Source organism: Diplotaxodon limnothrissa, unplaced genomic scaffold (assembly GCF_057381915.1).
Source record: "Diplotaxodon limnothrissa isolate DT_005_m unplaced genomic scaffold, D_limnothrissa_male_GT1.1 unmapped_scaffold_4, whole genome shotgun sequence".
Classification (NCBI taxonomy): Eukaryota; Metazoa; Chordata; class Actinopteri; order Cichliformes; family Cichlidae; genus Diplotaxodon; species Diplotaxodon limnothrissa.
The window spans coordinates 3,969,419-3,995,338 of NW_028188558.1; the positions used below are offsets into that span (position 1 = coordinate 3,969,419).

Here is a 25,920-nt window from a genome sequence, read left to right on the forward strand (position 1 = left end):
GTGTGACAAAAAAAGGAAAATACATTGCTGAACTAACAACAACATGGAGTGCATTAATGCTGGGGATGTGTCGTGAGCTACTAATTATTCCCTTCAGTTCATTTGTCTGACGACAGACGGTTGTTTATTGAGGGGCACTTTTTGCAGTCTGTTGCACGTTTCTAAGCAGTAAACCTATTTCCCTAAACTCAGACTAAACTTGCTTTGTTTTTCTGGATTAAAAAAGGCTTTGTCTGCATGGTTAAAGCTCACCCTCTGGTATTCTTAGTTAGCTACTGAGATAATGTTGAAATTTCACTTCCAGGCTCCTGAGACACCAAAGGAAACACGGTTTCAAACAGACGATGACACACAGCTTCAGTCTGCTACAACAATAACACAGCAGAGCAGTAACATAGGTGTGCTCTTTGGTGAAGACAAGCTGATGGCATCAGTCCCTCTACAGCTACCTGAACACAGCACATACACAACTCACAGAGCTGTTACTCCAATTCTGCCTTCACGTGAGAAGGCTTCATTTGCATCCCACAGGTGCTCTGAGTGGGAGCTGTCCCTGAAGGAAGCACAATCTAGTGAGCACTTTTCACCCTCGCCAACTCCTGATCGAGATTACCAGGCAATGCTTCCAGAACATCTGAGAGCTCCTGACTGTAGCCAAGTGTCCTTGAATGACAGGAGCCTCCTGTTGTCAGTGTTCAGCGACTCTATGTCAGCTAAGCTTGAGAGCCAAGCTCTGACTAAGAAAGAGTCTGAAACCCTTGGAGACACCGAAGACTTTTCACCAGACTTTAAGAAGGTCCTCACAGGAACTAGAGAGAAACAAGCGTCCGAATCTGAATTAGGTAAACCGAATGTCCCAGTAAAGCAGCACTTCAAGGGCTCTGAATCTCCACAGCACTCTGATTCAGATATGGAGTTCTTTGACTGCAGACAAGCCTTCTCTGACTTTTCGGAACCAGAAGATGTGATTACCTATCATATCTCTGAACCCCCTTCACCAGTACCTGGGAGTAGTCTTGATACTGGCCTTCAGCGTGCTACTCAAGCAAACCAGCTCTTCTTGCGGGCAGAAGATAGAAATCTCTTCTCTACCAGTAGCGAAAGTCTTCCTGAATTTGCTTATGATGTAGAGGCGTATCAGACAGACAGTGGGCTCCCTGTACTGGAGGAGCTCCCTTCCAGAGATCAGGCAGAATACTATGACGATGATGACTTCCTGGGACGGGTAAGAGGTTGAGCATGAGCACAGTGCTGTGGATCTGCATTCCTAAATCAAGAGACAAACAAGCAGTCGGTACTTTGGAGACTAAAAGACACTGAAATGCTTTTGTGTGCATAAATATTAGAAATATTGCAAATGTCATAACACAAACACTTCTTCCTCACACCAGTGTGCTGTTTGGGGTTTGTTTGTTTGCAGTATCTCAAACTGTTGCTGAAATGCATGAGCTGCTGTAAGGAGTCTTTAACAGAGACATTTGCACCTGTTTGCTTTGATTTCTGCCTGTTGCAGTTCATCCCACTCACATGTACAGATAATCCCCCCCTTAAATATATGCAAAAAGAATTTCCTTTAGCTATGAAGGATACAGTCATATGGGGCAGTGCAGTTATGCTTTTGTTTATGCACAGCTCTCTTAAGGTAAAGAGTTGAGTTCTGGTCTTTGGACTACTACCCCAGCTCGAGTCTTTTATTTTTTAGCCGTTCTGTTGCAGATTTGTGGGAGTACTTCAGACCCCCCTTTGTTCTTCAGTAGTAGTAGCGTCTTCGGTACAGGTGGCCTTTCATTTGACTCTGGGATTCAGGACTTCCCTACACTGACTGCACGTACCCAGGCCAAGTGCAGCTCATCGCCTCTAACTCCTGCTAACAATGTTTCCACTTTGACTTGTTTGGACGTCAGATTGATGGACAGCAACAACTTCTGGCCAACAATCTGGGCAGTTCATTGCTTGTGTTGATGCTCACCTGAATGCTGTAGACTTCTGCTCACATGCATTTGATTAGCAGAACCTGCTACTGCTACTTACCCTCTTGATTCCTGTGGAAGCAGTAACAGTGTACTCAGTTTTTCACAGCATTGCACAGAGACCTGTGGCTGCAGAAGTTAACTGTAGACACTGTTTAGACCCATGCTATGTTGACCCATGCTGGTTATGTGCAGGAGATAGCTGAGGAGCTAGGGATGCTGTCCTCTGATAGCTCAGAGGAGGATGTACTGACCACCAGGGTGGTCCGACGCAGAGTAATCATTCAGGTAAACGAGCATGACTGCGTGCAGTGCAGTGCGCCTGTGGCCTGTTGAAGGTTTAGTGGATAGTTTTGCTGCTCCTTTTTCAGCCTGAGCTTTTCAGATTAATCCTGTATAATACACTCGGCTCAAATTCATTTTCCTCTAATGCAGAACGTCATATTTCAGAGAGTCAGCTAGAAACTTTGGTCCTTTACAATTTCATTGACTTTAGATTCACATTTTTGGTTTTTTTGCTTGTTTTTTAAGATAAATTTGTATTTCTACACTTTGTTCTACACATGTTGTCGTGTCACCATTAGGGTTTTTTTTCTTTTGTTACTGGAAGTGATACTTGTGCATTGAAAAAGGAAAGCTGCACTGTGTATAACCTGAATGGACCCATAATGACGCTGGTATTCAGCAATCGTCAACACTGTTTTCAGACGGACTTGAAATACAGAGATCTGTTGGAGCTGACTATTATTAATTACCGTTGGATTGATTGCAAAATGTTCTTTGACGTCTGTAGATTGTGCGTAATGTGAGTGAAGGTGTGAACCCACAGCAAGCGTTTTGTGTCTTTTGCAGGCCGATAACCTGCCAGACATCCCCCTGCAGACCCTGACAGAAGAGAAGTACATCGATGAAGATGGCAACATGGTGGTCAAGAAAGTGAGGAAGATTCAACACTGAAATCTGTATTACACTTAAAACCTGGTCCTTCATACAGAAAACCTTTACAGTGACTTGCCTCTCCAACAGGTCACGCGGAAGGTCATTCGTAAATATGTGTCTCCAGACGGCATGGAGACACAGGAAGTGACCATCGAAGGCTCTCACCAGGAGTCGGTCCAGATAGAGGAGGGAGATGCTGTTTCAAAGGTGGTGAAGAGAACTGTGCTTCATAGTGGAGGCGATCAGAAGGAGGTGAGAGCCTCTGACGTCTGCTAATCCTACTGTTGCTTTGTGTTTTATATCCGGTAATGAGGAGAGTTATTTTGCTGCAGTCGAGAGTCAATTTATTTTTTGCCTCAAAGTGCTGCAACCTGTTGCAGGTGAGGGGAAAGAGAAGCGAGCAGAGAGGTGAAGTGCAGGGAGAGAGTGCTGCTAATATTAAATACAGAAGTGCTGCATATACACACTGTGAGACTGAGCGAAGACAAACTGCTTAGTCTAACAAACTCAACCAAGGGATCATTCAGGGCCTCCTGATGCAGCTGTGACGGTTTTAAGCCTGAATCCAACTGGATGCTGGCTCCAGTGGAGGGTCTGGCTGCAGCTCAGGTAGATCAGTCTGCATGCCTGATGTCCTCGGGGAAGAAATTCACCCCAAGTTAACGTCTCTGATGGACTCGCTTTCTCTCCGATGTGTTTGGGTGAGCCAGTTAACTGTAAATCCAGTTAACTGCAGGCACGTCTTTGCTGTACTTCAGTCCACTGTTATTCAAAGTAACCGTGACATCGTATTTCCTTCCCAGCTGACCTTTTCAGAGTCCCCAGCTCTGAGCGCTGCCACAGCGTCAGAGTTTGAAGTGGAGCCAGTGCAGGGCAGAAAGGTCAGCAAGGTTGTCAAGACAACTGTGGTGAGAGGCGAGAGGATGGAGAAGCACACAGGAGACCCGTCGCTGGCTGCAGACCTGCCTTCAGCCAGAGAGGACTTTGAGAAGGTGAGTAAGATTTCAGCTCGGGAATAATATTTGTTTTTAGACGCCTCGAGGATGAAAGGACACTCGTGGTGTAATGCAGGCATTTTATCACTGCGCTGAGAAAACCTGAGAGCTTTCTAGCATTTGATCTGTCTTTCCTCATTCTTCCCCTCCAGGCAATGAGTTACGCTGGAGGATTTGGAAAAGTGCTAATGCCGCATATAGTAGAGAAAGAGATTGTACAGGATGACGGTTCTGTGGTTAAAAGGTTGGACTGCATGAGTGTGCTGTGTGACCACACTGTGACTGTCCTAACCTTTACTGTCTGTGAGGGAGAAAAGAGACACGTGCGCACATTATTTATACAACTTCTGTTGTTTTCATCAGATCCTGAGATGTGCAGTGTAGCAATAATAGATGCAGACACACATATTTCACATTACTGGCATTCCTGGTATGAAACAATGGTGCCATTACTGGTACAACCAGTGAGTAATAAAGCAAAGTGACAGCAGCATATGCTAATGTTTGCTTATGCTCTGCTGGTTTCTGATGCTTGTTTCAGCCACGTTTTGTTCCAGCGGGCTAGAGAGAGAACAGGCTGTGAACTTGTTTTTCATTTCAGTCCACATGATGTGTGACATCATTCTTTTAAAAGGGCGTCGCCACATTTGATTTGATCCAACAACAAAGCCTCCAGCTGGACTCAAACCAGCATCCTTTTAGATGTGACAACACCATGTAACCACACGAGTATAGATGCAATACAGTTACAATTATTAGGGATTTAGGAAACAACACAATGATTCTGAGTTTGTTTAGATGGTTCTAGAAATCTGAAATATCAGAAAAACATTTCAAATCCTGATGCAAATATTTAAACAACAGTTAAAGCATGATGCATCATGTGGTGCGATATGATTCATTAACATGGAAATGAAGGTGATGCATTTATTGTTCTTTATGAAACAAACGTGGAGCCTGGCAGTCTGCAGCCACTTACTGTGATCCTGGATGAACTACTACTGTTTCCTGTTCCTGCAGAAGCCAGATGCGTAATTCACGCAGCCAGAAGAGGACCGTGGTGAGGGATGCTCAGGGGAAGCAAGTGCACCTAGAGCGCCTGGACAACACCGCAGATGCCCTGCAGCCTGATGCGCTGCAGCAGCACCTGCACCGACTGCTCCAGCGCTACTGTGAGGACACCGAGGATGAGGAGGAGGATGAAAACCTTAGCTGAGCAGCTGCTTCCACTGATCTACATTTTCCACTGAAGCTTTTGGTGACGTACACTTCCTCAGATCGAACCGCCCTCTGTCCCTGCTCATCACTGGAGTTTTTCTTTCTTCTTCTTTGGTTTGTCAGATATTGGAACCGTATTTTTGTGCTTTAACGATAGATGTTCGCTCTGATTGTGACCAAAGATAGCCACCCCTCACCGTCCTGATGATTTTTGTTCGTGTTTCGCTTCCTGCGGCTGCTTTGATGTGATGTAGGTACGATGCACCAAAGGCGGATTAGAAAGAAAAGGCGCGTCTCGGATGTTTCGCCTCACGCACCGGCCTCTTCTTGAAGAACTCGTGTAAACATTTGTACATAGGGGAGTTGATGACAAAAAGTCAAGCTGGGACTGGAAAGAAGCTGAAATAATTCAAAGCATTTACCACGTTAGCCCACCTGAACCTGCTGTACATGCACCAGCTGCAGAACGGCCACAGTACACATGAGATTAATGCCAGATAAAGTGTGAATGCGTATCATCAGAAACTCAGCCGACATCAACCCGCCCATCTGTTCACAAAGGCTGTGTGCTCACACCTTTTGTCATCTGCCCTTACTTTATCCACGTGTCTGTCCTTCTCACGTGTGGAGCATTGTTTCTATCACCTGTGTGTGCCGTGTCTACGGAGAAAGAAAGTAGTGATGATGAATGTTTCGGTGCAGCACTCATGTCCTCGTGCTTCATGTTGGTGCTTTTCCTTACCTGCAGCTACTCGTAGCGTTTCCACACCTTTTAAAGCGCAGCTTTGACTGTTACTGTCAACAAATCTACAGGAAAACCCAACGCCAGCTCTGCTTTTGCTCCTCTGCTGCACACAGCTGTCATTGGCCATGCATGCAGCAACATTTCCTCCAGCCTGCAACACTGACTTTAATATAAAATGAAGTGTTGAGTCTGTGAGAAAATGGACAGTTTGCCTTTGATTTATTAGGAAAAATGGCATCACAGGTTTCATGGTCTCAGTGTTCTTCAAGCTCGTTTAGCAAATTATGGACGGAAAATAGACATTGGAGCAAAAACCATATGAGTTGGTAACAGTCGGAAGGAAGAACTATCAACAGGAAGAGACCTCTGGTAGCGATTAAAGAGAAAATGAACAGCCCACAGGCTCTAAGTAGATCAACTGATCGCTCCAACAGAAACCAGTGGGTCCTTTTAGAGTCTGGTTATGGTCCCAGTAACACTCTGTTGGTTTTGGGCTTCTCGTCAGATTTGTAGACACGTAACAGCAGACTTGTCCTTTAGTTTTGTTTTTCAACACATAAATAATGTAGTCGTGGATTTGCTTGTTTCCTGTCATCACTGTTAAAGCCACTTTAAACCCAGGCCGAGGCTTTTACCCGCTTCATTTGTGACACCTGTGTTTCTTTATTTATTGCTGTGTGTGTGTGTGTGTGAGAGAGAGTTTGGATGTATTTTGAAGCTACAGGTAAACCTTTGTTTGTTCCTTTGCCATCGCAGACAAACAGTTGTGTTGCTATAAGGCGGCTGCGACGCATTCAGACATGATTACGTGTGTTTGCTGTTCATCTACATATTTTCCATGTAACAATGTTGCCATTTACTTTGATCCACTGGAAGAATAAAGGTCAAAAAGAGAAAACCAATCTCATAACGGAGCATCTTAATTCCATGGTGATGACAATATATACATATTAACAGTGCAAATATTTATGCGGGCATGTATGACTTTATCAGATGATCAAAATAAAAATGCTAATGAGGTAAAAGAGCTGCAGTGTGTTTGTGGCACAACAATAAAACTGTACATGTCTCGAATGATGCCCGTTGTCATTTTTTCACCACATATAACTTCAAAGAGTTTGTGGCAAAGACGAAGGATATTTCTGTCCACTGGGAGTTCTGGGAGAACACTGGTCAAAGCTGAACTGAGCCTGCAGCAGGTGAGTTTTCTGTAAATCGGTTAATGCTGAAGAAAGTGCCAACTGTACACACGGTTTTATGATTGTAGCTTTGGGAAGACTTACTCGTATTATCTTATGCTAATTTTAGTGTATCTGATAAAACCTGAATCTTTATACTACGAATGTTACAGAGATACACAGAGGAGGGTCAGATATGCTGCTTTGAATGCACATTTATCAGTCTCAGAGTTTGTGGAGGTATTTTGGTCCTCTGTTCTTTACAACATGAGGTCATAAATATGTGAAAAGCTCGATTACTGCTCACGTGTTTGGGATTTTGGCCAGGCTTACGCTCGGGGGTGGGGAGGGCCTCGAGGGCCGGTGTCCTGCAGTCCTGCAACACACCAGTTCATTACCTCTGGAGAACCTCCAGACATGTAGAGGAGGTCCTTCAGCAGTCTGAATCAGCTGACACGTCTAAAACCTGCAGGACACTGGAGGCCTGGAGTTCCCCTTCCTGCTTTAGCTGTTGGACCTCAGCTAGCACAGAGGTTTTACATTAACAGCTTGGTTTATGAGGTATTGTATTACCTGACAATATAAAGCATTTTTAGACTGTTGTGATTCGGTGCTATGTAATAACATTGAACTCGAGGAGTTTGTGGTCAATTCGATGTCTACGAGGTTTTGTAGGTGCAAAACACAACGAGCAACAAACATAAGTAGGGACATAAACATAATTCTGTGTAATAATGTGAAATTATAGATACTCTAAGCAGTGCTTTTGCACATCGGTGAACCTCTAAGACGCTGCTTGCTGACCAACGTTGTTTGAGACATGTTGCTGCTGTTGCACACCTGATATATTTTCTCTTATTAAGTTCTGCTTTTATTTACACGTCTCCACTCTCTTGAATTGGGATTGTGTGGTAGTATGTGTTAGTGCGTGATGTTAGTAGGTGTTTCCTTTGACACAGCCTGAGAACTCTTTGTAAACTCTTCTTCACAAGCTTTGGTTGTGTAATCTGGCTAACTCGCACACAAATACACAGGATAGATTTTAGTCTTGGGTTGTAGTCACTATGTTTATGTTTATATATAGATGTTTTTATTTACTTATATGTGGAAACCATGAAGAGGCCGCTAGGAAAGCTGCAACCACCAAGTACCTGCAGAGGGTCAGGCAAGTCCTGAGGAGTCAGCTGAACGGTAAGAACAAGATCCGGGCCATCAACACGTACGCCCTGCCCGTGATCAGGTACCCTGCTGGGGTAATAACCTGGCCAAAGGAGGAGATAGAAGCCACTGACCATGCATGGTCTTGATGCATGCATTCACCCCAAGTCCAGCACCCTGAGGCTGTACGCTAAGCAGAAGGAAGGACTGGTGAGTGTCAGCACCACAGTCCAGGATGAGACAACGAACATCCAAGAATACATTGGGAAGATGGCCCCAACTGACCGAGTGCTCAGTGAATACCTCAGGCAGCAGAAACCCAAGAAAGAGGAGGGAGACGAGGAACCATCATGGAAGGACAGGCCCCTGCACGGTATGTACCACCGGCAGATAGAGGAGGTGGCTGATATCCAGAAATCCTACCAGTGGCTGGACAAAGCTGGACTGAAAGACAGCACAGAGGCACTAATCATGGCAGCACAAGAACAAGCTCTGAGCACAAGATCCATAGAGGCTGGGGTCTATCACACCAGGCAAGACCCCAGGTGCAGGCTGTGTAAAGATGCCCCAGAGACAATCCAGCACATAACAGCAGGGTGCAAGATGCTAGCAGGCAAGGCATACATGGAACGCCATAACCAAGTGGCCGGCATAGTGTACAGGAACATCTGTGCCGAGTATAACCTGGAAGTCCCGAGGTCAAAATGGGAGATGCCCCCAAGGGTGGTGGAGAATGACCGAGCTAAGATCCTGTGGGACTTCCAGATACAGACGGACAAAATGGTGGTGGCTAACCAACCGGACATAGTGGTGGTAGACAAACAGAAGAAGACGGCCGTAGTGATCGACGTAGTGGTTCAAATGACAGCAATATCAGGAAGAAGGAACACGAGAAGCTGTAGGGGTACCAAGAGTTGAGTGAAAAACTCTAAAAGATGTGAAGGTAACTTGGTCATTTTTACATCAAATTATTTCAACATTTTGTTTTAGTTCAGTTTTATTTCTACAGCTCCAAATCACAACAAAATTACTGCTTTATACTGTAAAGACCCCACAATAACAGAGAAAACCCCAACGAGCAAGAGCTTGGTGACAGGAGGAGGAAGGAAAAACCCCTTTTTAACAGGAATAAGTCAGGGAGGGGCGGCATCTGCTGAAACCGAGTGAGGATGAAGGGGCGGGGGCGGGCAGGTTCAGCAGGATTTTTCACAATCAGCATCAAAGCACAAAAAGAAATATCAAAGCTAAACATCAGCAGCAAAACTTCAGAAATATCACTGATGCAGAGTTCACATAAGGAATGAAAAAACAAATCGCTCATTGGCATAAATCACATTTTATTTGAGATTTCTTAAACATCAGGCTTGGCCCATCATGGCAACATTAAATACCAGCAGCCCATCATACAGTTCAATCACAAAGATAAACCCAAAGTGTCCTTTGAAATGGACAAATGTGATCAAAGAAATCAATACGAAGCAGTTCTCTAAATATTTCAGTGATTATTTAATACACAAAAACACACCTGTGACTGTCTTTAACGGCTTCCTCTGCACTCAATTCAATCTGGAATTAAAGTTTGTTCCCTGTGATCTCCACAACAACCGTTTCCCTTTCAGTCAGATGGTGGCACTAAAATAACTATAGCGTAACATAATGAGTGTTGAGCATGAGTAACCCGGTCAGTGATGAAACTTAGCAAACTGATTTACACGGTTAAACAGGGTTCGACTTTAAGCAGAGGATGAAATACGGAGGATGTTCTTAAAGGTAAGTGAGGAGAAGGACAGGCATCAATATCACACTGTAAAATGTAAACAAACAGATTCACATAATTAACTTATTATTGTATGAAAATGTGACTGGCAGGAGTCAGAATGGCTTTAAGAATCTATGTCTACACTTCCTCCCACGATGCTCCGTGATGACCGAACTCACTAAAACAAACGGTTTCCCTTTTAAACATGTAGTTACAGTTCCTAGTAAACATACATCAGTAAGATAAGTCAACTCATATGGATCAAGCAAAGAGCAAATTACATGATTACCAAAATCTATGGATCAGCCAAACAAAGCAGGCTTGTGTCTGGAAACAGAAACGTGATTAAAAAGTTTGATATCGGTCATTGTGCCAAAAGGTAAAAATATCACAATAGCACAACATGTGTAATCCTGACTGGGAGCTTCACAGACTAGCCCATTAAAATCAAGTGGAACCAGTGGCACCATTAGAGTCCACTTCTATTTAAAAAAGAATATATCAAGAAACCAGTAATAAAAATGCTGCAAACAGAGATATGTTGAACACCCTGCACTCTCTCTACAAAGTGATGTTGTCAAAGTGTGAACTCCTTTACATTTAGAATAAACTTCAGTTCAGCAGCGACAATGTAAACAACACACTGAGAGGGCAGAGCGCTAGCAAACGAGGGGGAGGCGTGGCTTGGGCATCCGATGGAAAGACGGCAGAAGTCAGTCAGCTGACTGCTGTAGGCTGGAAGGTGGTGGAGGTCATCTCAGCTGAAAGTGGAGCACAGTCAGACACAAACCCACACAGTCAGCTTCACCCACTGCTCTGATCTAGTTACTGGGCATTACGGCTCGTTAGACGTGGAATACGTGTCAAGCTGTTAAAGGGAAACTTTGTCTCGTTTGAATGTTTAACGCTGTTCTCGAATACTTTGTCCAGACTGTGGTCAGATGTCCATGTGACGGAGGAGCAGCCTGCTGTTTTATTCTGGAAATCGAGCAGGGTGGTGATTTAAACAAACATGTTCGTCCGATCAACCAACACCAGCACATGCAGAATGATCTCTACACAAAAGCACCAACATTACTGGTTACGACACCAAAACTTGGAACGCTTTGTGTCTCGAGAGTGTTAGAAGAGCATGTTTACTCGTCGGCCGGTTGCTTAAAACACCTGAGAGGGTTTCTGTGTCTCCCAGCATATGTTGATGTTCTGGACTATTTGTGCAACCTCTGTAATTCCCTGGGTCAACACACCTGGATCAGATGATTAGTTCATCACCAGGCCTCTGGAGAACTTAAATCAGCTGTGTTGGATCAAGGACACATCTCAAACCTGCAGGCCCTCGAGGCCCGGAGGTGCCGACCCTGGTCTAGATATTGTTTCATGCTAACAGCAGCGACACTGACCCGAGCCAAATGCAAAACTGGGGAATAAACAGTGAGAAAAGATGACGAGGGAAACACGTCAATGGCCGTCACCATTAAAACCTTTCCTGTTGGGGGGTTGTCTCACTGCTGGCTCTCTGGCCTACCTATGGTTAAGGAGCTGTACCTGATCCATCAGCCCACTCTCTCCCACTACACTGATCAGATCAATATCCCTGGGGTTTAACTGACTTGATGCTACACACTCATTAAAACTGTTCCTACGTGTCTAAACATTATAAGCAATCTGGTGGCGATCTTACTTGGTGGGAACGGTGGGAGAGCCGGAGCGGTGGAAGTGGATATTCTGCCACTTGCTGTCACGGCGGTGCCAGATGCGAGTCTCCTCTGACTGCATGGTGCGAGGCATGCCGCTGCTATCGATGTACTGGGTGAGGCGAATGTAGGCAATGCAGGCGGCGTCATCGCCTATGAGGTGGACGTGAGGGTTGAGCAGGATGGTGTGGATGGGCTGCTTCCCCTTAGACAGAGCTGCAGAGGACAACAACACTGTGACACAACCAAACACTCGACAGGGACCACATATTAGCTTTAAAGCATCCGATGCATTATTAATAATTACAAATATGTGAAATTGCTCGGCATATAACAACTGAAAGAGGCTTCAGTGGCTCTATTTTTTTTAAGAAACTAACTATTAACTCTGTTAACAGTTAGTTTCTTAAATTACATTTACATTTCATAGAAGGTATTAGCTATGCACCAAGCCAATATCCAGCATCAGTCACATCTAAATGACTGAAGTGAGCGACAAATCTGGCTTAAAGTCTTAACAAAACGTATAAAACGCTGATGCATCAGCTGACTGAGCTCTGGTGTCGACCTGCTGGTGTGGCAGCAGCATGCAGCTGCTTCTCAGACTTAAACGAAGACAAAACCCAAGACTGTACAGAGTAATTTATGCAAGACAAGTTTGGTTTTTTAGACAGGGTGTTAGCGTGTTGGAAAGTAACACCACAAACACGGCTGAACTTTTGCGGAAACATGGAAATACACTGAATATATCCAGGCCTCAGATACTAAGAAAATGACCTGCATCAACCAACAGTGCTGGAAAACACTGGGACGCACGAGGAAACCCGCTCCAGAGAGCAACCAGGTGAACTGGTTGAATTTGTTGCTCTTGATTAACAACTGCTTTCTGTTGTGGTAAATGTTGGTTTTGCTGCCCAACCAGCATTTCATGTCCAAACATGCTGCACAAGCCAGTGTGCCCTTTACCATTTTCATGGCTTGGACTCAGGAGATTCATCGCTACAGCAGAGAAGTCCACAACGCTCCACGTTGTTTCACGAGACAATGTAATACCAACGTAATACCAACGTAACACCAACGTGACACCAACGTGACACCAACGTAACACCAACGTGATACCAACGTAACACCAACGTAACACCAACGTGATACCAACGTGACACCAACGTGACACCAACGTAACACCAACGTGATACCAACGTAACACCAACGTGACACCAACGTGACACCAACGTAACACCAACGTAACACCAACGTGACACCAACGTGACACCAACGTAACACCAACGTGATACCAACGTGATACCAACGTGATACCAACATAATACCAACGTAACACCAACGTAACACCAACGTGACACCAACGTGACACCAACGTGACACCAACGTAACACCAACGTGATACCAACGTGATACCAAAGTGATACCAACGTAACACCAACGTGACACCAACGTGACACCAACGTAACACCAACGTGACACCAACGTGACACCAACGTGACACCAACGTGACACCAACGTGACACCAACGTGACACCAACGTGACACCAACGTAACACCAACGTGATACCAAAGTGATACCAACGTAACACCAACGTAACACCAACGTGATACCAACGTGACACCAACGTAACACCAACGTGACACCAACGTAACACCAACGTGACACCAACGTGACACCAACGTAACACCAACGTGACACCAACGTAACACCAACGTGACACCAGCGTGACACCAACGTGACACCAGCGTGACACCAACGTGACACCAACGTGACACCAACGTGACACCAACGTAACACCAGCGTGACACCAACGTGACACCAACGTGACACCAGCGTGACACCAACGTGACACCAACGTGACACCAACGTAACACCAACGTGACACCAGCGTGACACCAACGTGACACCAACGTGACACCAACGTAACACCAACGTGACACCAGCGTGACACCAGCGTGACACCAACGTGACACCAGCGTGACACCAACGTGACACCAACGTGACACCAGCGTGACACCAACGTAACACCAACGTAACACCAGCGTGACACCAACGTGACACCAACGTAACACCAGCGTGACACCAACGTGACACCAACGTGACACCAACGTGACACCAACGTGACACCAGCGTGACACCAACGTAACACCAACGTAACACCAACGTGACACCAACGTGACACCAGCGTGACACCAACGTAACACCAACGTAACACCAACGTGACACCAACGTGACACCAGCGTGACACCAACGTAACACCAACGTGACACCAACGTGACACCAGCGTGACACCAACGTAACACCAACGTAACACCAACGTGACACCAACGTGACACCAGCGTGACACCAACGTAACACCAACGTAACACCAGCGTGACACCAACGTGACACCAACGTAACACCAGCGTGACACCAACGTAACACCAACGTGACACCAACGTGACACCAACGTGACACCAACGTGACACCAACGTGACACCAACGTAACACCAACGTAACACCAGCGTGACACCAACGTGACACCAACGTAACACCAGCGTGACACCAACGTAACACCAACGTGACACCAGCGTGACACCAACGTAACACCAACGTAACACCAGCGTGATACCAACGTGATACCAACGTGACACCAACGTGATACCAACGTGATACCAACGTGACACCAACGTGACACCAACGTGACACCAACGTGACACCAGCGTGACACCAACGTGACACCAACGTAACACCAGCGTGACACCAGCGTGACACCAGCGTGACACCAACGTGACACCAACGTGACACCAACGTGACACCAGCGTGACACCAGCGTGACACCAACGTGACACCAACGTGACACCAGCGTGACACCAACGTGACACCAACGTGACACCAACGTGACACCAACGTGATACCAACGTAACACCAACGTGACACCAACGTGACACCAACGTAACACCAACGTGACACCAACGTAACACCAACGTGACACCAACGTAATAAAGACAATAGATGAGTCAGAGCTGCAACAGGTGGTGAATGAGGCAGTGCAACACAAAGGGATGCAGTCACTCTCCACAGTGGCTTCTGCACGCGATGCACTTCTTACAGGAAATGTGAGCCTAAACTGGGACAGCTACGATGCTTCATCAGACCATGTCCCGCAGGAACACTGTACCGTTCTCAAAGTAGAAGCGGTGGAAGTCTGTGCCCTCCACCAGGTTACCCAAGGCTTCAGGTTCAAAGGATGTGAGACCAGGATCACATATCTTCCTGAAAGAACACAGGCAACACATTCATTAGCTTTATGGAAACATATGAACGTGTGAGAGTTTACTGACAAGTACTTTAATGACTAACGTGTAGGCTTCAAAGTCTCCATTGTTAATGGCCTCAATCAGCTGCTCAGTGGCCTTGATGATCTCCTGCTTTCGAGCTGAGGGACAGAGACACATCGCTTTAGTTTGGGATATCTGGACAGCTTTGACATAATGAAAACACAGTTAAAGGTTAAAAACAGGAACACAAAGACAGCATGAGTTCATCGTCACAGCATGAGCGTGGGCTCCACCTTAAATAGCACAATGTTACATGGAGATGGAGGAAAAGCTGGGAGGTCAGTGTGGTCAGCTTGGTTCGATAACATTACCTTTCGTGCTAAGAAGGTTAGCTAGGAAACAATGAATGGACACAATAAGTACTGATGTGGCTTTGCATGCAAGCACTAGTGAAAGAGAGTCACACAACATGATCAAGTCAAACAGTGCAGACGTAACAAGAATCTTACTGCACAACATAACCCAAAGACAGCATCTTCAACAACTGCACCGGGTCATTGGCTGCTTCTGTGAAAGGCTGGCAGTTGAACTCCAGGGTGACCAGTTCACAGACAGTTTTCTTCTTACTAACGAGAGTTTTATAACAAGGTTCATTCTGGTCAGACTAAGATCTGCCAACGACGTTGCTCCTAAACGACAACCAGAACTTTACTTGGAGCTCAGCGTGTAGGTCACTGAGTGGCTGAATAGCCATCAAACACCAGACCACGACTAATAACACGCTACTGTTGTGTGAACTATTTGCACCTCCAGTCCAGAAGCACCAAGTTCTACATGCTGATGGGAGTCCAGATACTTCATCTCTGAGGCGATCGTGTCAGCGCAGGTTTATGTGTCGGGACGTTTTCATGTTTGCTCCATTCATCCATCAAAGCAGGGATTTCAGGACTGTGTGATAGATGGCTGACAGTTGGTGCTGTAAGCACCTCTGGTGATGTTCCAGTTCGACATGTGTCGCTCCTCCCTCAAACCGCCCGTCCGTCGTACCGTGAAGAGATGGTTTCCTTACTTTGTGCTATGGACCGGCTGTTTGGTCACTCCTGTGTCGTTCCCACAGTCTTCCACAGAAACACCTCATGTCTGGGTGCTCACTGTGTTTGAGGAACCTCTTTCTGTACCCTCTGTTGCTAGTGCAAGTACCATGAGATATTCCCACATGTGGAGCAACAGTGTTGCTTCACTTGTTGCTACCTTATTAAGGTTATGGTACCTATTATTAAGTACCCTATTAGGTATTAAGGTACCTAACACTTCCCTAATAAAATGGCATGGATATTAAAACCATCCATGCAACGTGCAATGAAACTATATTTCACCATCATGCAAAGAAGAAGCACACAGGGTTGGGTTCAATTTGGTGTTGATTATTTCCAATGTTTCTGATCACTCGTAAGTTCGTCAGTACGGGAGATAACCATGGAGGAGAGGTGACGATCAGCGAGCAGCAGTATGGCTTCTTGTGCGCTACAGATGTGCTGTTTGATTTGAAAACACTGATTGTGATGATCAAAGGAGCTGCAATGTGTCTCTGCACATCTATAGAAAGCACATGAGCATGAGGAAGTCAGGGGTGGCAGATGGGTTTAAGGTGCCATGAGGCTGAAGCTGCAAAGGGTGGGGTGGAGCAGGTGGAGGAGCAGGTAGAGTGCAGGCAGGACGAGGCAGTGATATCAGGGGCTACTTATGACAGAAGGAGAGCAGGAAAAGGCGAGATTTACAAGATGCAAGTGAGACCTGCTATCATGTACGCTTTGGAGATCACATCACCAAAGAAAGGAGACGAAGCTGGAGCAGAACTGGAGATGCTGTGACTGTGGCATGGACACGATTAGAAATGTGAACATCAGATGGTGAATATGGAGGCAGGAGGAACAGAGGCACACCACGGAGGAGATTCAGGATGTGGTCACGGAGAACACGCCGAGTGTTGGCGAGACTCGGGTAGGACGGGTGAGATGACTCAGTCAGAATAGTATGAAGGAAATGGTTTCATTGAATAACAGGAAAATTAAAGGCAACATTTGGCAAGTACTTGGACACGGCTAGAGGTGAAACAGGAGTCAGAATGCTGAGTCACTCCCGTTTACTTTAAAGGCTTGTGACTGACAAAGTCTAATTTAATACTTATTATTAACAACAACACAAAAAGAAACAACAGCTCAGGGGCTGCTGTGGTTTCTCACCATCATTATTAACTTTATGAACAAATGAAGCAAATGTTTAATGCGGCCCTACACAGGAACGACACAGAACTACACACCCTCAGCGTCTTTAACATCATTTATGAACACGATCACCTAAACGCTCCTTTTCTGCTTTTTCTTTCTGGAATCTTGCAAAATAATAAATCCAAAGTTGGTTTACAGGTAATCAGTCACATTTTCCCTATGACAGATTTAGTCAGGACAAAAACAGTCTGTAATAAAGCACAAAGACAATCAGCAGTCATTATGTTCACAGGGGACAATAAGGATCTAAACTCTAATCAGAGGCTTTCTAAAGAAAACGAAACAACTCATTTTATGAGCAGGATGAGTCAAAACCTCCAACCCAAAAGCTGCCAAAGCAAAAAGGACAAAGTGTAGTGGTGACAGTGACCAGTGAGTGGCGCTGTCCCACAGCAGCAGGGAAACTGGTTTGGTTGAATGCATAAACAGTCTGGTCAGCAAACATCCATCGCTCGCTCTTCACCTGTTGGAGCTGATTCTAAGTTGGCGTCTAAAGAAGCAGAGCTAACGGCACACACTGCTGTGAGGAAGCTTTCTAACAGCGTGAGACAAAGGTCCTGATCTGGATCACATCAGTCATTATGTTCTTCATCCCTGCTCAGAGACATTTTCAGATAATATCAACAATAAAGTGACGCGCACAGCTTCAGGCATTAAGGAGGGCGACTTACACTGGGAGTCGATGGAGTCACTGAGGGGCACGCCACTCTGGGGGCCGGGGTCTTGTGAGCATGTTTGGGGGCCGCAGTGACACATGGTGTGATGGTCAGTGAAAAGGATCATAAAGGACGACGTGAAGAAGAGGAGCACGAAGGCGGCCGCCAGTGCCCGCAGGATATACTGGCAGCACTCCTCACCACTGGGCCAAACACTGGGAGAGAACCAGCAGGAGGAGACGGAAGAAGAGGAGGACGAAGCAGAAGACGATGAAGACAAAGAGCACGAAAGGCAAGGGGTGGGTAAGAGGCAGCTGGATGAAGGCAGGTGAGAAGTGAAGGGGTCCAAGTGCTTAAGGTGGTAGATCTGCAGACTGGGGCAGGGGGACGGTGCTGAGATGGAGAAATCAGAGGATGGGTGGAGATGGAGGAGGAACGAAGAGGAGAATGAGATTGAGATGAAGTAGGAACGAAGAGGAGAATGAGATGGAGGAGGAACGAAGAGGAGAGTGAGATGGAGATGGAGATGGAACGAAGAGGAGAATGAGATGGAGATGGAGGAGGAATGAAGAGGAGAGTGAGATGGAGATGGAGGAGGAACGAAGAGGAGAGTGAGATGGAGGAGGAACAAAGAGGAGAATGAGATGGAGATGGAGGAGGAATGAAGAGGAGAGTGAGATGGAGATGGAGGAGGAACGAAGAGGAGAATGAGATGGAGAAAACAGAAGATGAAGAACACTGAACATGAAAGGCGTGCAGGAAATGACAGCATGCACAGCGATGTTCATGGAGGAACGATGCAGTGATGTAAGGTGACCCCGGTGCCCACGCTGTACCACATCCCTGAATCTCATCTGTGCTCCTCCTCTTCTCCTTTTGCCTGCCAACTGCATATTCACCCTCTTTTGTCCCCCTCAGCTCTCTATCTGCATACCCTCACTCTCAGCCATCGCTCTGATTGGCTCATTTCTGACCTTCTTCGTCCTGGTCACCCCCAGTGATCTCTGCCACCTCCAGCTCCTGCACCACCTTCCCTTTCACTCTTGAGATCACCAGTCATCCCTGACACTCAGCTTTGCCCACTCCAGCCCGCCTGTTCTTCTTGTTCACCGTGTGTTGGCATTTAAGTGCATCTTCATCTGATTTCATTTACACGCGTGTTTTTAATGACTTCCTCTCATCTGCAGAGCATAACTTCACTTCTCCAGGCTCCCTTTTCTCTTCTCTACAAATCATAACGTCATCTGTGAAGATCACGGTCCGTGGAGGCTACAGGACGTCAATCGTTACAACTTCTTCTGGGCGCAAAAGGTTAGCATCACGCACTAATGTCAGTTATGCAACAGAGAAACAGGGACGAGCAACAATGGAGGCCATTGTAAAGCAAAGGTCTCGTGTATAGGCTGGCATGCACATTAATACATCTGAATTATGTGAATGATTGAGAATCTGCTCTATCAAAAGGTCACAATTGTAGCGAACACACAACAGACACACATCAGCTCCTTTAAACACGAGATGCAAGAGACTGGGAGAGAAATTAACGGCACTGGATTTGACATTAAATTTACTGAACCACAGCTACTGAAAAAGCCATCTGTGAGCCAGCTGTCATCAATCCTTCATATCAAGCATCCTTGAAAGAGTAGTTGTCAAACAGCTAACAGATCATCTGCAGAGGTTTATTTGAAGAGTTTCAGTCAGGTTTCAGAGCTCATCACAGCACAGAAACAGCTTTAGTGAAGGTTACAAATGATCTTCTTATGGCCTCTGACAGTGGACTCATCTCTGTGCTTGTCCTGCTAGACCTCAGTGCAGCGTTCGATACTGTCGACCATAATATCCTATTAGAGCGATTAGAACATGCTGTAGGTATTACAGGTACTGCGCTGCAGTGGTTTGTATCATATCTATCTAATAGACTCCAGTTTGTGCATGTAAATGGAGAGTCCTCTTCACACACTGAGGTTAGTTATGGAGTTCCACAGGGTTCAGTGCTAGGACCAATTCTGTTTACATTATACATGCTTCCTGATAAATAAAGATTTTGCTTTTCATCTGTTCCTGTGTTTCTTCAGATGATGGCACATTGTGTGTTTGTCAGTACTCAGACATATATTGAACTCACTGACTAACTAGTGTAAAAACAGACAACAAAGCAGTGTCATCCTGTGAACAAGGTGTAGTTTACATCTGGACCGCCCTACCTCTCACGTCCTCATCCTCGATGGTCGTGTTGGCGCTCTCGCTGGACTCCTGCAGAAGGACAAACCAGAGGAAGCCTGAGTATAACAGTTTCACTGACATCAGTTTGCTCCATGTTCAGGCATTTCACCATCACCTACTTGAACACCTGTTACAACTTGGAGTTAAATCAGCAGATTGAGCAGATGGCCAAAGCCAATGCTGAAGACATTTGTTTGGCTTTCTCAGAAATCATGTCTCAGTGTTGTGTAGCTCAAAACGATAGTTTAAAATCAGATGAGACAAAAATGACCTTGTCAGGACTTGTTACTCATTACCAACGTTGGTTTTCCCCCTTTTTGCCTTTTTGAAGTCTTACGAAAGGTGAAATCTCTTACTTTCAAAGCTTCATATATTCAATAATTTCTTCTTTCAGGGACCAAAATGTTGTTTTGTGTTATCATTTGAAGCTTAACAGTGGACTTAGCATCAAAATGTGATTCAAGTGAACATGTTTGAAATACTTTGTCTCATTAAGGCAGTTTTATCTTTAGCAGCATCCTCAACCCTTTAATATGTTGTATCCTTGTTCACATGAAACAACTGCTTGTAGGGCTGCACGATTAATCGTTAGAAAATCGCGATCTCGATTCATACTTATGTGCGATCTCATTTCCAAATGACAACGATTAAAAATTTTTTTTTAAAAAAGACGACGATTGTACCGCATTTTGATCCGGGACGTACTCTGCATGAAAACAAGCGCTCACTCTTCCTGCTCAACAAATGACAAGGGCGGAGCCTTATACCACGTGATACAGAAGCTGTGCCGTGTGATGCTAAAATTAGCAGGAAACAACAACGGAGAGCACGTCAGGGATGACGAGAAAGTGACAGGAGAAAATCCGTCCCGGTCAACCACCCAAACATCAATAACGGGAACCTTATACAGCGCTTCCCTATACACGTCGAACTCCCGCAGGCACAAAGACATTACGGAGGCTATCACTTATCACCTGACCAAAGATATGGCTCCATCAACACTGTGCAAAACGAGGGATTTAGGAAAACGATCAACACCCTAGACAAACGCTACACAGTGCCGTCCCGCAACTATTTTTCTATTGTTGCACTACCTGCTCTGTACACGCAGCGTCGAGCAACGGTGGAGACGGAATTTCAAGCAGGACAACATTTTGCTGCAACAACAAAACGTGAGACATTTGTTGTTTTATGTTTATTTATTGTTTTTATGTTCAGTCTCAACTGTTACGAAGTTGATGTGCAGTTAATAAGTGCAATAAATATTCATACTGGAAAAGAGAAGCGTGAGAGTATCGTGATCTCAATTCTAAGCCAAAAAAATCGTGATTCTCATTTTATGCAAAATCGTGCAGCCCTACCAGCTTGCATATGCATCTACACAGCAGACTACGCACATATAACATATGAGCTATCACAATATCCTCACTCCACAAAGCAATAACACAAGCATGCATTTCTGTCTATGTCTTATGGATTTACGCGCTGATGTAGATCCATACGTTTGCACAACACTGTGAGAAGCACTGAGGATGGCTCTGGTATCCATGTGCTGTCTCTTTGCTGTGTCCAACAACATGCACAGCTGCTTGGTCACAGCACATGATGATGCTTCTCCAAAGAAACAACCTCAGCACGATGCACAATTTAAACATTAAACATGATATTCGTCACAGTAAGCAGATGACCAAGATTACGTCCAAATGATTACATGCAACAGTTTATAACGTGCAGTATTTCACAGATCTCTCGGCTGTTTTCTTGCATGACGTTGAATTAGAGCAACGGCACACAAACACCATCATCAGAAGCAGCATTAAACTTCTAGTCTAAATGGTGACGAACAGCAGCAGCAGCTTCAGATCAGCAGGCGATCAGCCGTGTACCTTATTTCCATCAGCTGGGTTGTGGATAACAGTGGTTTGAGGCTCCTGATTTGAGAGGAGGAGGAGACGTTGAGTGAAAGTCGATTAGTAAGACTGGCACGCAGGCGTTCAGCAAAATGGACTCAAGTGAAAGCAGTGAAGGGAAGTTTAACAGCTGCTATTTAGGGAAAACAGGTCATCACTACAAACAAAACTGCAACTACAGCAATGACTACGACTGCAGACACGAGATGATTTGGCACTGAAAGCTGCGACGACACCCACAGATGGTTCTGCTTAGTGCCAGGATGACAACGACAGGAACACACATGGTGGTGTAATGTTTGTAAAGAGCTGAACGCTCACTGAAGCATCAAAGTACTTCTATAAAGAGACACGTGATCAGGACGGTTTCCCTGCATGTCAACTCCAAACTCAGCAGCTGCGAACCTGAGGCAGACCAACTCCTGTCAACAGGGTGAAGCTGTGAGTGAGCTCTGCCACTGTGCTACACGAGCCCCACTCTTATATTGGTGCAGGAACCTGGAAGTATTAATCTGAACTGCATGTTTGCATTATCAGACTTAGTGAGGGACATTTAGAGAAGGATGCAGATTTGTTGAGTGGACTGACGTCTGTCTCATTTATGAACCTGGGGTTGAAAACACAAGAAGCTCTGATATCCATTTAAAGACAAGCTTTAATCACCAATCACGTCTGTGATTCCAGCACATGTGACGGGTTTGTCAACTCATGAACTGATCATTGCAATCAGATACGGACAGAAGGCTGGGGGTTTGAATCCACTGAACAGCTACCCTGAGGTACTGTCCCTACACATTGCTCCCCGGGCGCTGCCCACTCACTGTGTGCTGCCCACTCTGTGTGGGTGCTGCCCACTCACTGTGTGGGTGCTGCCCACTCTGTGTGGGTGCTGCCCACTCACTGGGTGCTGCCCACTCACTGTGTGGGTGCTGCCCACTCTGTGTGGGTGCTGCCCACTCACTGTGTGCTGCCCACTCAGTGTGTGGGTGCTGCCCACTCTGTGTGGGTGCTGCCCACTCACTGTGTGGGTGGGTTAAATGCAGAGGAGACTACAGGGACTAACACATATTTAAACTAGACTGTTCTTAAAGCCTGGACATGAACGGGTGCCAGAACAAAATACCTCACACCTGTTCTCTAGACTTGAAGATGAGCTCAATTTCAGGTCCACGTGAGGTTATTGTTTATAAAAAATCTACTTATGTTCTCCTCTGCCAGACACTTTATTAGGTACGCCTTTTGTGGCATATATTCAACAAGGTTTGGAGCTTCCTGTCCACACTGACACAACAGCATTGTGCAGCTGCAGGTCCAAATAATGCTGCACCACATCCCAGTGGTGCTCTGGTCTGGACTGATCCCAGTACGAGACATTAACCAGTTGGAACCAGCTGTCATAAGATGGGTGGACACTCAGGGCGGCTGTGCTGTTGAAATAGTGCTCAAAGAAAACAGCCCCCATTTCATGTTCTTCTGCATACTTTGGGCATAATCAGTGGTTATTTGACTCACTGTTGCTTTCTTATCAACTCGAAGCAGTTTGGCCATCCTGCTCTGACATTGTTGGCCCAAAGAACTACCGCCCACCGGATATTTTCTCTTTTTGGTACTATTGTCTGTGAAGCCAGGAGATTGTTGGGTGGGAAACCGTAGTGGATCAGCAGTTTCCAAAATACACACTGCAGCCCATCCAGCTTTTCTACCCACGCTTTTTAAAACTGTCTTTCTTCGATGTTCTGATGCTCTGAACTTCAGCAGCCCGTCTTGACCCCACCCACTGAGTTTCTCCTGTGTAGCTTGCTGATTGGATACTTGTGTTGATGAGCAGTTGTACAGAGGTGCACCTAGCAGACACTCTGGTGAGGATATATTAGGGTCATGAAGGAGGTGAACTTTAGTGTGAATACTGGCATCCAGCTGGGGGTGTAAGAAAACTACAACTTGTGATTTGACTTTGGCGTGTTTCATAAATCTGGTTTTATGAGTCGGATCTGTTTCCCTTCTGCTTTGCTAACAGCGACCTTTGTACCTGCCGGCCTCTAACATCGAGGAACTCCTCCATCTTCATACCTTAATTGTCTCAATGCAATAACAACCAACAGTGTATTAGCCACAGCTGGCTTGCAATGGTCCCAGTACCATTACAGCTGGCATCAACAACAAAGGAGAATGTAGCCCATGTGTAGCAATGGAGCAATGTACAAAGCAACCCTCATGTCACAACAAAGACGTTTCAAATGGAAAGAACAAGAAAACAACAGTGACCATCGACAACAGAAAGTAAAATATTACACAGAGCAGAAGTAATGAAAGATCTACAGTTAGAGACAGAGTCATGCAAACACAGGCAGCAAGGCAGGCAGACAGTGTACCAGAGAAGGAGTGGGGACAGGCTCTTTAGGACTGGTGACCACATTGGTCTTGTTGTTGATCTGGAGAGACAGAGTGGACAGACAGGCAGGTAGATGGAACAGGGCAGAAGTGACAAGGCTTAGTGTCCAAACAGTCACTCCTCAAGCAGCTGCTGTGGAAGCAAAAGTGGGACATTGTGCTCAGGAGTCGCTGTCACGTGTGCCACCCCACCGGGAACGTTTCAGCATCAGTTCAGCCGTCGAAGAGGCTCATCAAATTAACTTCCTCTGATCAAACCTCCGATCAAGAAATGTTATTAGGACATGAGTTAATAGACCGTGGAATATTCAAACAGTATTAGATCCCCAGAGTTCAAAGTTAGACAGCGAACAGAGAGTGGAGAGGAAAAAATGACCCAGTTGCTGTCATGAATTTAATAAGGTAAATGACACTTGTTCTACTAGTTGTCTGTGTGCTGATTCCAGCATGCACCAGGGTACAACAACAGGTTGATACTTCTTCTCTTTGTCTACTGCAAGATACTGATTATTAAAATGTGTGTGTTTGCTTCACTGGCTGGGCTGACAGCACAGAAAACAGCACAGAAAACAGCACAGACAACAGCACAGAAAACAGCACAGACGACAGCAGAGACGACAGCACAGACAACAGCACAGAAAACAGCACAGAAAACAGCACAGACAACAGCACAGACAAGAGCAGAGACGACAGCACAGACAACAGCACAGACGACAGCAGAGACGACAGCACAGACAACAGCACAGACAACAGCACAGAAAACAGCACAGACAACAGCACAGACAACAGCACAGACAAGAGCAGAGACGACAGCACAGACAACAGCACAGACAAGAGCAGAGACGACAGCACAGACAACAGCACAGACAACAGCACAGAAAACAGCACAGACAACAGCACAGACAAGAGCAGAGACGACAGCAGAGACGACAGCACAGACAGAAGCACAGACAAGAGCAGAGACGACAGCACAGACAACAGCACAGACAACAGCACAGACAACAGCACAGAAAACAGCACAGACAACAGCACAGACAAGAGCAGAGACGACAGCAGAGACGACAGCACAGACAGAAGCACAGACAAGAGCAGAGACGACAGCAGAGACGACAGCACAGACAAGAGCAGAGACGACAGCACAGACAACAGCACAGAAAACAGCACAGACAACAGCACAGACAAGAGCAGAGACGACAGCACAGACAACAGCACAGACAAGAGCAGAGACGACAGCACAGACAACAGCACAGACAACAGCAGAGACAACAGCAGAGACGACAGCACAGACAACAGCACAGACAAGAGCAGAGACGACAGCACAGAAAACAGCACAGACAACAGCACAGACAACAGCACAGACAACAGCAGAGACGACAGCACAGACAACAGCACAGACAAGAGCAGAGACGACAGCACAGACAACAGCACAGACAAGAGCAGAGACGACAGCACAGACAACAGCACAGAAAACAGCACAGACAACAGCACAGACAAGAGCAGAGACGACAGCACAGACAACAGCACAGAAA

At 45.8% G+C, this 25,920-nt stretch overlaps 2 protein-coding genes across 18 annotated transcripts in view; one reads left to right on the forward strand and one right to left on the reverse strand.

Annotated features, from left to right (window-relative positions):
- Window positions 1–6,933, forward strand: part of LOC146606909 (uncharacterized) — a 156,890-nt gene extending 149,957 nt beyond the window's left edge. For all 11 annotated transcript variants that reach the window (XM_085349276.1, XM_085349282.1, XM_085349274.1 and 8 more), the window contains 7 exons: window positions 305–1,225; window positions 2,166–2,258; window positions 2,823–2,906; window positions 2,997–3,161; window positions 3,713–3,901; window positions 4,057–4,148; window positions 4,925–6,933. In XM_085349276.1, the coding sequence (XP_085205402.1) occupies window positions 305–1,225; window positions 2,166–2,258; window positions 2,823–2,906; window positions 2,997–3,161; window positions 3,713–3,901; window positions 4,057–4,148; window positions 4,925–5,120 (1,740 nt within the window). In that variant the 3' untranslated portion in view covers window positions 5,121–6,933. The remainder of the gene's footprint in view (window positions 1–304; window positions 1,226–2,165; window positions 2,259–2,822; window positions 2,907–2,996; window positions 3,162–3,712; window positions 3,902–4,056; window positions 4,149–4,924) is intronic.
- A 2,634-nt stretch (window positions 6,934–9,567) lies between these two features.
- The window catches only part of LOC146606910 (calcium/calmodulin-dependent protein kinase type II delta 1 chain), a 76,714-nt gene continuing 60,361 nt past the window's right edge, over window positions 9,568–25,920 (reverse strand). For 3 of the 7 annotated variants that reach the window (XM_085349265.1, XM_085349262.1, XM_085349269.1), the window contains exons 14-18: window positions 21,977–22,021; window positions 20,072–20,120; window positions 15,003–15,078; window positions 14,821–14,915; window positions 11,640–11,872 (exon numbers count right to left, since the gene is read on the reverse strand). In XM_085349265.1, the coding sequence (XP_085205391.1) occupies window positions 11,640–11,872; window positions 14,821–14,915; window positions 15,003–15,078; window positions 20,072–20,120; window positions 21,977–22,021 (498 nt within the window). Of the gene's footprint in view, window positions 10,724–11,639; window positions 11,873–14,820; window positions 14,916–15,002; window positions 15,079–20,071; window positions 20,121–21,976; window positions 22,022–24,372; window positions 24,433–25,920 lie in introns of those variants that run through there. The other 4 variants (XM_085349267.1, XM_085349266.1, XM_085349264.1 and 1 more) reach the window with 3 other exon arrangements.